The sequence below is a fragment of the Pomacea canaliculata genome, linkage group LG6 (genome assembly GCF_003073045.1).
Source record: "Pomacea canaliculata isolate SZHN2017 linkage group LG6, ASM307304v1, whole genome shotgun sequence".
In the NCBI taxonomy this organism is placed as follows: domain Eukaryota; kingdom Metazoa; phylum Mollusca; class Gastropoda; order Architaenioglossa; family Ampullariidae; genus Pomacea; species Pomacea canaliculata.
Window position 1 is genome coordinate 7,683,201 of NC_037595.1, and position 16,597 is coordinate 7,699,797.

Genomic DNA, 16,597 nt, shown 5'->3' on the forward strand with positions numbered 1-16,597 from the left:
TCTGTCACTAGCGACATCATCACGGCCTAGTGCGCCGCCTGGTGGCGCTATTACACTTCCCCAGCAGACGACTCTCATCAGAGGAGGGAGGAAGAATGCATCGTGACGTCACTACTTACCCAGACCTGTCGCGTCAGCAGCCTTCGTCGTATGCCAAAGGTGAACCGTTCTTTGACTGTGACCTCTGACCTCTAATCAATGGCAATCTTCTCGTCAGGTCTCTGACACCACAGTCTGAGGGGTTATGTTAGTAGTGTAGATGTCTATCACAGTAGCTGTCCTGGGATTGTTTCGGCGGAATTATTTTATAATATTTCGTGTTGTAACAAAAATCAAACAGCCGATAGGGTGACAGGATATAATAACCCGGATGCTGATGATAAGGGGGAGGACTTAGGTGATATGTATTAAGATATTTTGTCACTTAGTTGGTAAACGCGATGCAGAAAATATTATCAGTCATTGAAATTCATTTTAATCACTCTCTTGAAAATCCGTGAGCGTGGAATAATGATATAACCACTGCTGCTGACACGGAATTAAAAACAACTACCAGCCAACAAACCATTCTTTCCTTCACCTAGAATCCGTTGCTAATGCATTTTTATCTCTCGCTGTTAACCGAATCCTCTTTCTCCATAAATCGTCGTCGTCGTCTGTCTTTTGTTCTTACCTCATAATTCTTTTCGACAAAATGTCTTTCTCGGTTTTTTTTCTTCTTCTCTCTCACAGTTGCTCATTTGCGAGAGTAGTAGTGTAAGTGTGCTTCCATACATATCTGTCCGACTATTAACCTTGTGTATAACCCCTGATTAGCATAAGACGACGAGAGCGATGTGTAGCCCTACACCCTGCGGGTCGAGGTTGTCTTTGTTCTGACGAGCAGCAGGGCGCCGTGACCCGGGCCCCGAGGTCAAAGGTCCTCTCCCTTGGAGGGAGACAGGCGAGAGATGTGTCGTCGCCATCGTCAATAATAATCAGATAACTTTTAATTCATTATTCTACTTCGTTCTAGTCGACGATCACATATTCCGATGTCAGATGCTGTTATTTCGAAGCAAGGTGTCGAGTGTTTAAATGTGATCATTAAGCAACTAAGAGATTTTTTGTTAAATTAAGTTGAATTAAATTCAGTTAAATTTCACATTAACGAACCTGTGTAAAACCTTGAAGACTAACCAGAGTCAAACTTGATATTAACCTCAAAGCTGTTATTTGCTACAAAAATGCAAAGCAAATTGCTAATTACCTTCTCTCTCATAGAATAAAATACACGTGGACTTAAAGTCGTGCCTTTACTCATTGTACGTCTGTAGTCAGTACAAAAGCTCAAAACATATTCTAATGAGGAGTAAATGATTATCAAAGCCTCATTAGATGTTTATTGTAGATGAAGAGTGTAAGCAACCTCTCCCCCTTGCAAGATGAAGGAGCTTCTCAACCTAATTCACTGTCGCCCGTCAGATGTTCACATTCCAACACTGACTATCGTTATTTAAACGGCCTTAAAATTGTCGGTAAAAATCTGTCTGACCCTTTAAAGAGTGAATTATAACGAAAACATTTTATACAGAAGTCGGATAAATCTTTGCGAGGACCTTTCTTGTTCTTCATGCACCTTCAGCAAGGACAGCTTTGGTGCTCCGAGTGAGGGCGGCGACATCTTTGTTGCTGGCGGCTGATCTGCTCCGCTAATGCCAAGAGGGAGGAGTGGGGGAGAAAAAGGAAAGAAAAAAAAAAAAGGAAAAACTTCCGTCATTCGAGGCTGAAATCGAGTTAAACGTCAGGCCAACTTTCTCAAGGAAAACCTAGTTTGAAACTTGCTGGGTCGCCGTGACCCCGTCTGCACGGAAATCAACTTACAATGTAACCACCCGTCTGCTGAACACCCCAAAGTTCGAAACTTTGTTTGAGATTGATGGTGGGGTAGAGGGGGAGGTCAGTGTACAACACTCCGCACCGTCAGGAGTTTGCCTTTTCTCGCGTTTCCTATTTTGACCTCTGACCTGCGCCAAAACGGACAACTCGCCCTCAGTAAGAGCCCGCGCTCTTTCTCCCTCTGTCTGCAATTTCATATTTCAAAAAGTTCATATTTCTGCTTTCATAAGGTTGTGGTTGTACAGAGCAGACGACTTGTGAGTGGAAGGCGATTTTTTTTTCTTTTTTTTTTTTACCTTCGGGTGAATCGATCTTTAGCTTTTCCTGCTTCCATGATGACCGCTGACTTTTCCAGTCGTCTGTCTATCCGGCTTCTGGCGAGTGGCTGACATTTGTGGAGGCTAAGGTCGTGTCGCTCTCTACGTACTTTAAAGCTTTTGTCCTCGTGACCACACCACTAGACAACTGGTTTTTAGTTGCAGTTTTAATATTTACTACTGTTGTAGCTTCTTACCACACGATCCCCCGGGTACCTGTCGACATCATGAGACAAACTCTCGTGAAACGAGTCTGGGTGATAAGAACTTTGCTCGTCTTGCCGAGGACCGTCGTGAAAAATTCCTCTGAATGTTTTTTTTTTTTTTTTTTCATCAAGAAAAAAAGACTTCTCATAACCATGGGAGTGAAGATATAAAATGGCCGGGAATAGAAGAGAAGAAAGTTTTTTGGATGAACAGCGTCTTATGGATCGACATCCATTAGAAAATTTTTATAATTCTTTTTATACCGCAACTTCAAGAAAAAGTGTTTTAATTAAACTTTGGTAGCTAGACCTCAGACTGGAGATGAGCAAGTACAGAGAGAGGAAAAAGAAAAGCAGGTTGCCATAGTAACAGAAGAGAGGGACAGGAAAGCCAAACAGGACAGAAACGGAATCCGAACGCTTTCAGCGGGAAGGGTGCAGTGACCGTCATTGTGTCATATGTCACTAGACCATCAGTGTGTCGTGTCACTAGACCATCAGTGTCACGTGTCACTAGACTGTCAACGTGCCGTGTGTGTCACTAGACCGTCAGTGTGTCATGTGTCACTAGACCATCAGTGTGTCGGGAGGCGCGAACTAGGAGAGTATGTTGGAGGATGGTATGAGCAAACCAGTTGCGTGAGGGAGGGTAGGGTAGGATCTAGTGGTGTGTGTGTCGGAGGACGGGTGGTCAAGAGAGAGACAATAGCGAAAGGCTTAAAGAACGTATAAATTAAATGAATAGTTTTATCTCCTCAACTCACTGCTGATGATCCCTTTCTTTCGAACTGCTCGGACACTTCATCAGGTGAAACATTCGCTCATCGGACTTCAAATTCGACCACGTGTGCTATAGTTTTACCAGTGTCAAAGGACAGCATCGACCCAATGAAGCACACACACACACAAACACACTAACCACTCCCCACCACACACACACCATCCCCTCCCTGATCCTCCTGCAAATGCCCGTATGTGGCTGCCGCCCTGCTCTCACCTCCCCGATTGCTGTCAGTGGTCGAAGCCGTCCTCCCGTCTTAAGTTCGCCAGGAGATCCAAGCTTTCATCAAAGCGGACACCGAAGGCCGTCACCCAACCCCCCGGCCCCGTAATGGTCCGTTATTTCTTGTCAGGCGTGGCGCTGGTCCTATTAGCAGCTGACAGACCCGCCAGCGCGAGGTACGCACGAGGGAGGAGGATGGGGAGGGCGCGGGGGAAGAAAGCAGCCTTGTCTTGAATGGTGGGCACCAGGACTCCTCCTCCTCCCCACCCCTCCTGTCGCTGCGGAGTACGAAGTCATAATTCGATAATTTACTGCCTGTCATCGTCTTCCTCTTAACCCTTTCCCTCCTCAGTGCAAAAGGCAACAAAAGCGGTATTAATCCTGTAGACGTCGACATTTACATAGCTTGGTAATTACCAACGTTCGAGCTTTTGTTGTTGTTTGTTTTAGTTGGAGGAGGGGGCGAGGAGGTGTCGGATGTGGGAGGAAAAGCAGTAAAAAAAAAATACCCAAATGCCTGCAACTCTAACACTCGGGTGACTGTCTTGCGAGAACAGCGGTGCTACTCAGGGTTCGGGTGGTTCGCTGCTTACAGGTGTGAAACCTGGCGCGAGTGCGAGGTAAGGTAAAGGTAGTCACGTGACCGTAGTGTCGCTGAGAAGTCAGGAGTGAGTTACAACCTTTACTTGTCTCGGGGCCCTCCCCCTTTTTTTCTTTTGGCTGAGGACGGAGGTCTCTCTTTCTTGCTGCTCTGCCTTGCCCACCCATTGTGAGGAGTCAGGTGCATATTTCACAGCTGGGTCAATTGGTGGGTGAGGAGACGTACACTGCGTCATCCGGGTATCGAACCGTCTAGTCTGCACGCCTTCAAGTCAGATGACTCGGCCAGGGGTTGGACGTCCAGCAGGCCCACGAAATCGGTCGGCGTTGCCGTCTAGCCAACCGCATGATCAGAATCGAAATTCAATAAATCGAGCAGCTTTTTTCATATCAACATAAATTTGTCTGTAATAAAAAAGCTAATTTTGAGGAACAAGCAAGGAACGTTCATTACGGGGTGGACAGAACAAATACGAGTACATGACGGGACGGACACGTATGCTGCTAGTCGGCTGACCGTTTAATATTTTCTTGGAGAACAAGGAAACGAGATGGCCACCCTCGTACAACACCAGGAACCTCTACTTTCAGCAGACAAGTGACATAAACTGGTCTGTGGTCACGTGACACTACAACTGCGTCACCGTCTTGCCAGGTGAAGCTGTGGTGACTGTCGTGTGGTCGAGCTGGCAGCCTGCGATAGTTTTCACATTGATTACTATTTTCATTAGTTAAACAAAACTTTCGATCGAAGGTTGTCTGGCCGTTTACGGAGACACCTGAAAACTAAGTGGCAGGTAGATTCCGTTACACAGGTGTTCGTATCGTTTGATGCCCGCGGCGATCGTCTGCTTTGCACAACTGACGGACGAGTACACGCAGCCGTGGGCGAGCTGCAGTTGTGTCCGTTAATGTATGCTCACTCTGTTCACTCGATACCGACTTGCATGGTGTTCACTGGACTCCAATCACTAATGGAGGTCTTCCATTGATACAGTTGAACCTGCAGCACAAGGGGCTCAGTCGTCGTCGTAGGTGTGAATGGAAAGGTGTCGAGGTGGTCGTTGTGAGATGATTCTAAGGTGTACACAGGTATCATTAGTCCGGTAGAAAGAAATTTTTATATAATCTGGAGTGCAAGATAATTTTTTCTCAAAGAGAGCGGCTTGAATGTCCGACTCCCTCCTGTCTTCCCCCAACACCCACTTGTCCCACCCAGTGGGGGAGGCGTTACAAAGTTGTGGGAAAAGTCGCTGATGACAAAGACTATCGTGTGACTGGCAGCTGAATGCAAAACACACACAGTCTCCCTTGGGTGGGGTGGGGAGAGGGGAGGATGGGGAAGTCGTTAGCTGAGGTAGGGGGGGGAGTGTCTTGTGTCATACACGTATCTTCCCCACCCCTATGTCTTACACCTCATTACCTCCCAACCACCCGTCGCCGCTGTCTCACGTTGTCACCAGACACACGCCCCTAATGAATCACGGGATATCGCCGAGATACGGGGAGGAGGTAGGAGGTGGAGAAGTAGATGACAAACGTTTGTCCAGTTACGTGCAACGGCCGAGAAACAACGTTGTCACTGAGCGCCACCTGTAGTGTGCAACCCCTCGCCGTCCCGTCTTACTTTGTCACCGGCTCGGACACCCTGTCACACCTTTCACACCGGAAGTGCAAGTAAGTTTTGCGGTGACAACTGAAATTAATTTGGGATCACTAATTTCAAATATTAAAGGCTGGGTCTCGAGAGTCGGACTGCGGATTGGAAGATTCTGGAATTATGTAAACTTGCTCCTGCTTTAGCTTTCTTAAAGACCAACCTTCTACTTTTCAAATGACTGGTTTTAATCCTTGTCAAACTCTAACCCACGAGGTTTGATCAGATAATTATGTTGCGATCGCAAAATACAACTTCTTACACTTTTATTTATAGTAACGCCTTCTTACTACAAGGTCAAAGGTCTTTCTGCGGATTTCACTGACGAGATGTCAAGGTTAACATTTAGGTCAAAGGTGTGTTTCTGTAAACAAATATTTAAAATAAATCATCCCATGGGCAGTACATTGACAGGCAATGGTCTATTAATAACTATCATCGTAGAACTCATTCACTTGTTTGTCTCGGGTTACACTTTAATTATCCTGCATGTGACCCTCGTCAGCAGCATCGTCCTTTGGATGGAGTTGAGAGGTCGCCTCGGATCTCAGACTTCACGACTGAAGAGTCCTGTCACCTGTTAAAGTGTTAGACAAGAAAAAATTAATTTAGGGAAATTTTTGTTGAAAATGTGAGAGACAATTAAGGATCGTTGTTCACGTGTTGCTTGAATAGTAGCATCGTAATGAGTAATTTATTGAATTATCCGAACTGAAAACTTAAGTATACAAAATATATTAAAGTAATGTGTGATCAAAGAGGGCAAAATTATTTTCTGAAGTGGGGACAAGATTTGTCACAACGGCCAGAACCTATAAAAAGAAATCAGTTTCGAATTCCTTGAGAATTTTTTAAATTCAGACTATTTTGTATTTGTTCATTTGGAAAAGACTTGTGGAAAGAGAGAAAGAATATATAAATGTACAAGTGTCTTTTACAACTTATAAACCTGATTAATTAGTAAAATAGTATCCTTGATTGGGTCATTGTTTTCAGCTGACATGATAAAGATCGATTGTCTCTTAGCCACCAACATTTCAGTGCTGATTGCTCTTGATTGATTTGATTAATTGCCTGATTGATGGCCACACCTGGCTCAAGCCGCATGCCGTGTGCCAGCAGGTGAAAGCTGGAAATGTCAGACTGGAGGCCAGGGAGGGTTGAGGTGGAGGTTGTGTCAGTAATCCGCTCTTTGCCTTATTGATCTCATTCCGCAGACTTCTTCCGGAGTTTTTGCTCCCCCTCCTCCCTTCCTCGTCTTTGATGCCAGACTTTTCTTGCTTCTGGTGTCTTTTGTTCTCGTGTGACAGCCGGTCTAATGGGCTCGGTGCTGACATGCGCACTGGGGCTGACTATCGACGACAGGCTTGCGTATGCATCGCCATATATCACAGAAGACGAGAAGCTGCTGCTCCTTAATGATGCCTGGCGAGGCAGGGAGGAGCGGAGGGAGGGGTCAGGACAGGGGGGCCGTGCCACGCGCCAACATTTTTGCGTGAGATGCATTTTGTTTTCATGGTTTGGAGACTTGTAAACAATGTCAGGGTAAGAAGGTTGAAGTGCTGCGCTGATGGGCAACCTGTGGAGTGGGCTTGATGAGCTTGATGATTAGATGAAGCGATGCTGATGACAGCTGTATGTCGCAGATTAAGTGATGCCGATCACAGCTGTATGTCTTAGAGTGATGTTGATGACAGCTGCCTGTCGCAGATAAGAGATTGATGACAATGTATATTTTCAGGCTTTAAAACTCTGTTATCTCTTTTCGCTTTTTCATCCTTAATCGTCGAAAAGTGTTCTGGCAGACAGAGTAGAGGTAGTTGAGGGTAGTTTGCAGGGTATTTACTGTTTGAACATTCCAGATAAAATGCTATCAGAAGTCAAAATAAACATTCCAAGAAAAATGTTCATCTGCAATTAAATTCTTATTGCCAACAAAATTCGTTTAAAACCTAAAGAGCATCCCAAGCAAAGTGTTCATTTGAAATCTTAGTGACTATTGCACACAACATGTTCGTGTACAAGTTAAGGGATTTTTTTTTCTTTACTTCTTTCATTCACTTTCCTTTTTTCAGTTTTTCATGGCAATCACTCGCTTGTTAACAAGGAAGCAACACGAGGTGGTTGGGCGAAGGACGAGATTGGAGGCCGACATAAGATACACGTGTCCAAAGAGTTGGGAGGGAGTTTAAGGGGGTAGGGGGGACATTTCACAGTCTCCAGGTTTTCTGTCTGTCGACCGTTCTCTTTTTTATTTTTTCTCACTGTGTGTGTCAGGCCAAAACTGGAGGAGAAAAGAGAAAGATCTGTGTGTGTGTGTGAGAGAGAGAATGTATAAAAATGTTTTGTTTTCCTGTCTCCAAACCTGAACATTTCTAATACTTCTGTAGCCTGGCGACCTGTTGTCAAACGCGGAAAGTCCTGCGTTGTTGTTTTTGTTGTTGTTGTGCTTGTTCTCTACCCTTTCTCTACCCTTTCCTTTTTAAGCTCACCTTTCCGTGTCTCACTTCGATCCAGTGCCTCTACTGGCGGACAGTAATGCAGTCCTTTTTGTCCGTTAAGGTCACGTGACATTTGGCTTGATTATGTGACTTTGAATGGCTGGAAACGATGAAAAAACTAGCGAAAGGATAGAGCATCAGACATGCAAATGGCCGTTTCTTGTGAAATTTCCCGACAGGAACCTTCATCGAGACTACATTTCTCGGTTTAGCTGTTATTGTGGTTGTTAGGAGAGTTAGAAGAAAGCGAAGAAATAAAGGAAGATAAAATCAAAAATAACGAATGAGAGAGAAAATCAAAGAAAGAGGACAGACAAGCAGATGGACAGACAGACAGAGGAATTAAAAAAAGCTATTTAAGTAATTTGTTGTTGACTGTGACTAGTTAGCTTGTGAAGGGGAAATAATTGTAAAGATGAAATAACGTTTGGTGACCTCGTGACCTACTGGAAGTCGTTGCTCGTAGCAACAGAGAGGTCAGCGTTTGTCTCCAACTATGGAAGCGGTGTCAACGAGGATAATTTTTGTTTTGTTCCTTATAGAGTTGGTGCTCTTGGCATAAAGACATTCTTACCTGCTTTTATGACATATTAATTATCACTTTGTAGAGGTAAACAATCAGCTGTGGAATTGTGTAAACAAGTAAATATATGAGAAGATGCTATACCACTACATTTCACATTGTGGACTCGTGTGTTGAGGTTGTTCATTGGGATGGCGCTGTATAAAGGTACTTTATTATTATTTTCTTCCATTTTAATTTTCTTCCTTTTTCTCGTGTTCTGTCTTTTTGATGCCTGTGCCTTTCTCCAACTTTAAGAAAAAAAAAACAAACCAAACAACAAAAACTCGGGATGTAGCGAGCGAAAATTGGAACGATTAATGACTGTGGGGCAAGATTTGTCGTGGCGCAGTTGTGGAGAAAGTTGTCTCTGCCCCGAGGTTACCTAATACTCCAAAAAACCAAAAGACAGACAAGAAAAAGAAAGAGTTTGACAACGGTTGCTGTCAATATTCGGAAAGAGGGATCTTTCAAAGGCTGCAGAGCGAGATTTTGTTACCGAAATGTGACCAGACGCAGAGACAAATAACTGTCAGACGAGAGCCTGGTCTTGACAAGAAACACGGAGAATTGATTTCTGCCTGCGAGTGGAATATGGGATAACGAGCAGATCCTCCCAGGACTAAGGCGATACCCAGAACAATGGCGGTGCTTCTTTTTTTTTCTTTCCTTTCTCTCTTTATTTTAAAATTTATTATTTTTTTATACTTTGTTGGATGTCAGTGTGATGCGGTTCTCTTGCCTACTGCATGAAGTGATGAATGGCGGTGAAGACAAGAGTTGGGGAGGGGAAGAGGTTGGGTGGAGGAGACTGCTGTGTCGAGGGAGACTGGACATGGCAAAGATAATGTCACCATCGCGAACATAGATGTCTAACATGGCCACCCACGTGCATGTCTAACATGTCCGCCCACCTTCCATGTCTAACATCCAGTCGGGAACATCCGTGGAATGTGGACGTCCACAAGCTTTAACATCTGTGCGAATGTCTGTCCTGGCTGTCCTCGGTGTCACGTGGACAGGTCAGAGGTTTGGTTGATGTCCGGTCTAGTGTCGTAGTCGGAAGTGGTCCATCGTCTCTACAGCATCATTTCTTGCTGAATCATCAGCTTGGTTTCGCAGGGGTCGGTGGTAGAGTGGTAGTAGTGGTCGTTGGCATGATGAGGAGGAGGAGGAAGAAGAAGACGTTGAAGATAGTGAAAAAGAAGGCGATGATGATAATAATGATGGCTGTAATAGTTTTCTCTCCTTTTTAATTTGTATTTTCCCCAAAAAGAAAAGAGCAGTTGCACTTTGCTGAGCTGTACAAGACCACAGGATCTTTCTCGCCGTAACTTTCTGGGACAAGCTTCCTTGTAACTACACGTTGGACTCCCCCTCCTCCCAAACCAGCCCTTCGTACCCTGCACCCTCCCCCCGCCATTGTGGCTGCTTTTGTCAGCGACGAGACTTGCCACACCTATAGCACGAGCTAACCCCGGGTAGCTGCACCCAATAAAGATCGCGTTACCCTCGGCCTCCAAGTCGCCGACTTTGGCTTGCGTTTGAGGGCCGGCCTTTAATGGGTCTGCGACTCCCCCTCCCTCCCGACAAAACAATGGCGACTTGCACGTGCAACCTGATCAGCACCGAGCTTGTAAGGAACACGAGAAGGTTTCGCTCCCTCCCCCCGTCCTCTCTATACCCCCCGTCTCCCTGTACTTCCCTAGCATGAGGGAGGGGCAGGGTGCAGGCTGCTGGGACACATCACAAAAGTCTCCCGAAAGGCGGGGTAGTGGTGTTGTCTGGTGTTGTGCAATCAGCGGTTTGGCGGAGTTGAAAATGAGAGTTGACAACGAGAGTTGACGAATCTCGCCGGAATTCGACCCCCTCATCTTTCAATAGCGACATCTTCCTCTTCTGCTATCGCTTCTTTTTCTTTCAATTTTTCTTTTGAGTGACTGACTCATCGGACTTGTTTTTCGTGTGACGAGGAGAGAGCTAGCAGACCACTACGGTCTTCCTGTCAAGGGTTTTGGGTTTGATTCATCCTGATGTAGGGAAGGAGAGTTTTGTGGACAGGGGAGTAGCCTCTTGCTTTTAAGATGTCACTGAGCATCACAGTCCTCTTTGCTTGAGGTAAATCTCTTCACTTGTCAAGGGTTAAGGTTAGGGTTAAAATCTCCAATGACATCAGGAACCTCGACTTGCAGCAGCCAAGCGGCGTAACCTGGTCTGGTCACGTGGTCCACCACCACACCTTGTCGAAGTCTGGTGGATGCTGTGGTGGTCCAGAGCAAGAACTGGTTAACGAACATGATGGCGGATGCAGGATTTACTTACAAACAGACCTTGTCGACTGCTGAGTCAGCTCCCCATAATAACCTGGACCAGTCGAGGGACGAATGCATCAATATTTTATATTTCCAGTTTAAAACCCATTCTTTTCATTAAGGTTTGAGGTTGTATTTTTCTCGTATTAATTGTAATAAGAAAGACAATATCTTCGCAAGATTAACAAAGTAACTGGAGTCGGAATATAATGACACAAATATTACCTCCCCTTGCCTGGGTCTGTCTAACCAGTCACCTTCCTCCTTTTCTTCCTTTCGGTAAATGTTACCCGAGGACTAACATGTTGGTGGGTTGGACCGCCATGAGGAGCTGTTGGTGTGTGGGTGGTCATGGTTTGCAGCACAACTGAGAGTTAGCGAGTCCAAGGTTTGAAGCGCGTGGCCATGACCTCAGACTTCTCTGATCCTCTCCAGTTTCCTGAAATGTTGTTGCCCTTTGTTTCTCTCGATGTTTGCAGTTGCACAGCAGCTTGTGGCTCAATTGTTCCCTCCCACGCACGTTAATAGCAAACACACACACCACATAGCTTCTTACGCACGCGCACACACACAAATCTCTCATGCACGCACTGATAGACACACACGTGCATGTCTGTCACACACTCTCACACAGACACGTGCTTGTCTTAAAATTAGATCATCAACAATATTAGCAATCTTGTTTTTTATTAGCGAGCCTTACGTTGAATATAGAATACACACACACCAACACACACACCAACACACACACCAACACACACACCAACACACACACCAACACACACACCAACACACACACCAACACACACACCCAATACTCTTGCTTCATGGTGGGTACCTTGTACCAGTCACGTGGGTTCAATGACACGCGCCTGACTGACCTGCGTGCGTGTGTGTGTGTGTGCAGACGGCGGCAGTCCGTGTGATGAGGCTGCTGCCAACTGTATCGTGTGCGCCTGGTGCCAGAAGGTGGGCACCAAACACTACACGCTCCGCACCACCACCGGCGTCAAAGCCTTCTGCTCCGAGGTCTGCTTCACCCAGTGTCGCCGAGCCTCCTTCAAGAAAAACAAGGTATGGGACTACTTTCCTCACTCTTCTCTCTTTCTCCCCTCCGCACACGTCATAGTTCGTAGTAGGACTACTTTGTGTTTTTGTGTTGTGTGGGTAACCAGGCGAAATATCACATTGTTGTTCATCAGGGAGGAGAAGATCACGTATTACGGGTAGGGAGGGGAGGGGGATAGCCAAATGTCCAAACTCAAAGTTGGGTATATCAGCTCATTGGATACCATTTTATTTAATGTACCCCTTTTTCTCCACACACACACACATGGAATGCATACCAGACTCCTTTAAGGTTTGTGATTAGGAAGGTGAGGTGGCAGTGGGGGTGTGTAGGCGGAGGGTCGGCCTCAAAAACCTCGTTTACTCTAACGAGCGAAAGGTTACGGGACTATCTCGTCCTCCGTCTGTCACAGAGGTCGGTGGTGGTTAGACTCCATGAAAGACCGTTGTTTATACTTATTGGTTGTTAGACATTGTTTATACTTATTGCCTTGCCATGCAGTCTACCTACATTTAACAATAACTTATCCCCCGCTTCACAATCTAACAGAACACGCCCGGACACACAAACATACACACAGACACACACTCCCTCTCATGTAATAAGTATCAGATGCTCGTGTCGTGTGTTTTCTGTGTAAGTGTATGTTGTGTTATACTGCCTATCTTATGTTTTTGTAATCTGTGTACTTTGCAACTTTCCAAGCAGCTTGAACTTTTGTAGAACTTTTGTTTGTCAGCGTGTGTGTGTGTGTTTTGTGTTGGACTCTCAATAAAGCTGTATTTTCACCTGTCCGCGGTGTGACATTACACATTATCTGGAGATACTGCGTCTTACAGTAAAGTAAACCTGTAATATCAACCGGGTCATACACAGCCAGAAATGCTAAAGGAGGATATCTGCAAGTTTTTACTTTCAGAAAAATGAAAAAACTGAGAGGAAATCCAGCGGATTGTATGTCCACGTCCTGGTCTTTATTTCTCAATCTTTGTTTCATTCTGTCGGGCTGTCTACTTACTCCGTCTGTTTATCTACTGAACTTACTTCGCTCACATGGACGTTTTATCTTAAAGGAATTGTGAGATGACATTTTTCTTCCTCTCCAAATTTTTAGCCAAAGTTCGGTGGATGCGATTTCAATACAAAATACACATTGTGTTCTTGGGATACATGGGAGTCAACATTACACAGAGAGGTCAAAGTTGAGAGGTTACAGTTGTACACAGATAGACTCTCAATTAACAGATGGCTCCAGTTCTCTCATTAGCTGATGAGATGTTGTCCATGTACAATCCTGCAAAATACAATTGTAGCTTTGTACCCTGCCAACCATGGGGTACATGGTCATGGAAAGCTCATTGGCAAACATTTTTATGAGTCGTGCTGCACTCTGGAGTTCGGGTGAGACACAAGAAACCCTTAGTGTAGTCGTGATGACAATCAACATACAGACAGGTGGGGAGGGAGAACATGAAGGAGGGTGTGAGGGTGGCACTGAGAGGAGGACAAAGACACCGACTCAGGTGGTCAGGTGTCGGTAAGTACAGTAGTCAGGCGGCTAAGCAAGAAAGGATGATTAACTGTGTCAAATGCTTCATTGGCCTGAGGTTCTGTGTGAGTCAGACACACCTGGCCGCCTTTTTGGAAATGTTGTATATTTTATTTGTTTGTCTGTCTGTACTGTGAGACACGCCGCAGTCAGGTCAGGTCAAAGTGAATGTGGCTTTAATGACAGCAGACGATAACATCTTGTTATTAAGGAGAAGTCGGGTGTAATGTAGACTCTAACCACACCCTCTGTGACTGGAGGATGTGAAGTATGATAATGTATCTCGGTTTACATTAACCGATCTGTTTTGAAATGTATCACACGGTTTTTAACCAGTCTACTGCAGGATGGCAGTCCTTCTGTTTCTTGACTTATTTTCACTTTTCAAACTTCACAAATGATATTTTAGGCATCTCGTTTCCAACTTTACATAATGCGAATAATATTTTTTTTTTCAATCGGTCAGTCTGCGGACATTTCTTGTGAAGTTTGAGGTCAGCAGACGAAGAAGTTTCAGCAGCAAGAGTTAACTAGTGTTCGAAGTTTGTTTGGAAGTAAATAACATGCAGCAGCCATCATTTCTCTCCAGCTGCCGTCATTTCCTTCTTTTTGCTTTTGTCTCGCCACGTGACTTCATTTTCTTTTCAAAATAAAGCCCTCGTTAATTTTTTTTTTTTTTAACTTTGGGGTTGCCCCTCTTTTGTTCCTACTGTACCCTGGTGTACATCACAAAGTTTCCAGTTTTAACACTTTTCGTTTTCGATTTCTTTTATGTAAATTCACTTTAGGAATTGAGATTTGTGTGCGCGTGCGTGCGTGTGTGTGTGTAGGGGTAAATGAGGGGGCCAGCCAGCCAGCCAGCCAAACAGAAGAGACCAGTAAATGTCATCCTGTGAGTGTGGATCGGGTAGGAGGTAGGGTAGGAGGAGTAGAGAGAGAATGGAGGAGTGTGCGAGGCAACAGTGTGCATGCACGTGCGGTGGATGGTGCGTGCCAAGCAGAAGGGGAACGAAAGGAAATCCGCAGGCAAGTGCATTATGCATGATTTTGTTTTTATTTTTTTTTCCAATTTTATTTGTGCGCAAGACTTTTATCTCTCCATGCTTTGTCGTCTTTTATCAACTAAGATGGATGCGTGGGCCCATTGTTTATCGTTTATTTTACACGTGCACGACGATCGTGCGAGGTGACGAGGACAGTTTAGTTGTTGCAGTCGCAGTTCGCTGTTAATTGTTAGACTTTTCCGCTTCACTGGTTCACGGTCACGGGGTTACACTTCGACTCATGGTTGCCCGCTTGTTCCATTTCACACAGTACATTTCAAAACTTATTTACACTTATTTAAACAATTCTGTCTTTTTAATTATTGTTATTTTAGTTTCGTAGCTTCACGGGTATTTCATTGTAAAAAAAATAAACCCTCCCTTGTGTTGTAGGTTTGCGACTGGTGCAAGCACGTGCGACACACCGTCAACTTCGTCGACTTCCAAGATGGCGAGCTCCAGCTGCAGTTCTGCAGCGAGAAGTGCCTGAACCAGTACAAGATGAACATCTTCTGCACGGAGACGCAAGAGCACCTCAAGCAGATCCAGTCGCAGCTGCACGAGGAGCGCAAGAACGCCTCCCTGTCCCCCGGGGGAGCCTCCTCCTCCTCCTCCCTCTCGTCGCGCGTGCTGTCTGACGCGGCCTCTGCGTCATCAGGCAAGAAGTCGGAGGATCAGATCCTCATCACGCCGGAGTTGTGGCTGTCGCAGCAGAAGCCGGAGAAACTTCTCAAGACGGAGGTGTTGGACGAGCGGGAGGGAGCTGAGAGAGAAGAAAGGCGCGGCGAGCGGGAGCGCGAGGAGCGAGACCGGAAACGCGATGGCGCGTGGTCGGAGAGAAGCCGCAGTCGTGAGCGCCACCACTCGGCGAAACGCCGTTCTTTCCTGTCGTCGCCGGCTGCCGCTGCTGCTGCCGCTGTGGTGGCCGCCTACTCTAGCAACCTGCACGCGGCGGTGCGGAACGGCCCGGCTTTACCGCCCAGCGGCACCGACCGCGCGGCACGGGATCGTGAGCGGCTGCGGCGCCTCATCCGGGACTCCGGCCGCGACAGGGACAGTCACTCGCGGCACCAGTCGTCTGGAAGCCCCGCCTCCTCTTCCCAGTTCTCGCCCCCAGCAGGAGGCCCGCAGGCGTCGGGTGGAGTTACCCCGCCTGGCGGCATTCACCACCCGATCTTGCCGCCGCATTTCAACGGCCTGGGTGCGGGGCTGGCTGAGTTCAGCATGATCAACCCGATCTTGTTTTCTTCCCTCTTCGGACCGGCACCTGCTGAAGAAGGACTCGCCTCCCACGGTTCGCGCCTGCTGCGTGGCGAACGTGAGCATGAAGGAAAAGCCGGACTGGCCGCGGGACTGAGAGCTGGAAGCGGCAACCGGGATCATGGCAGCAAGAACGGCGAGAGGGCGCTGTCCTCCACACCAGCGGGAGCGCGCAGCGTCTCTCCCGCCAACACGGCATCCTCCTCTGGTACCCCGAACCACGTCCTGCACCCACTGCACCATGTCCCTCCTGCCGCCCACCACCACCCGCATCCATCTGCAGCCGGACTTGGAGGACTTCCACCTGCACTGCACGGTGCCGCAGCGTTTCCGCAGGGCATGCACCCGCCTCCCTTTATGATGGGCGTCCCTCCCTTTCCCTGTCACCCAGGTTTCCTCCCGACCGACCCGGCATTCTTGGGAAGCCTGATGGCCCTGCATAGCAGTTCTGCCTCTTCAGCTGTCAATGGTGGAGGTGGGTCCCACAACTCGTCCCGACACCATCTCGACGGGCATCCATCGACCTCCTTACCCTCCTCCGCGTCAGCAGCGCCTCCTCCGCCCCATCAACGGCCGGGGGTTGCTTGAACGCGGGCGTGCCACCCGTTACCGTGATGATCCCCTTTCCGGTCCTCCTCCC

At 46.8% G+C, this 16,597-nt stretch overlaps 1 protein-coding gene across 1 annotated transcript in view; it reads left to right on the forward strand.

Moving 5' to 3' along the window:
• Nucleotides 1-16,597, forward strand: part of LOC112565738 (sine oculis-binding protein homolog) — a 93,735-nt gene that overhangs the window by 71,517 nt on the left and 5,621 nt on the right. The window contains 3 exon segments of the mRNA XM_025241427.1: nt 11,944-12,110; nt 15,091-16,416; nt 16,419-16,596. Of these exon segments, the coding sequence (XP_025097212.1) occupies nt 11,944-12,110; nt 15,091-16,416; nt 16,419-16,596 (1,671 nt within the window).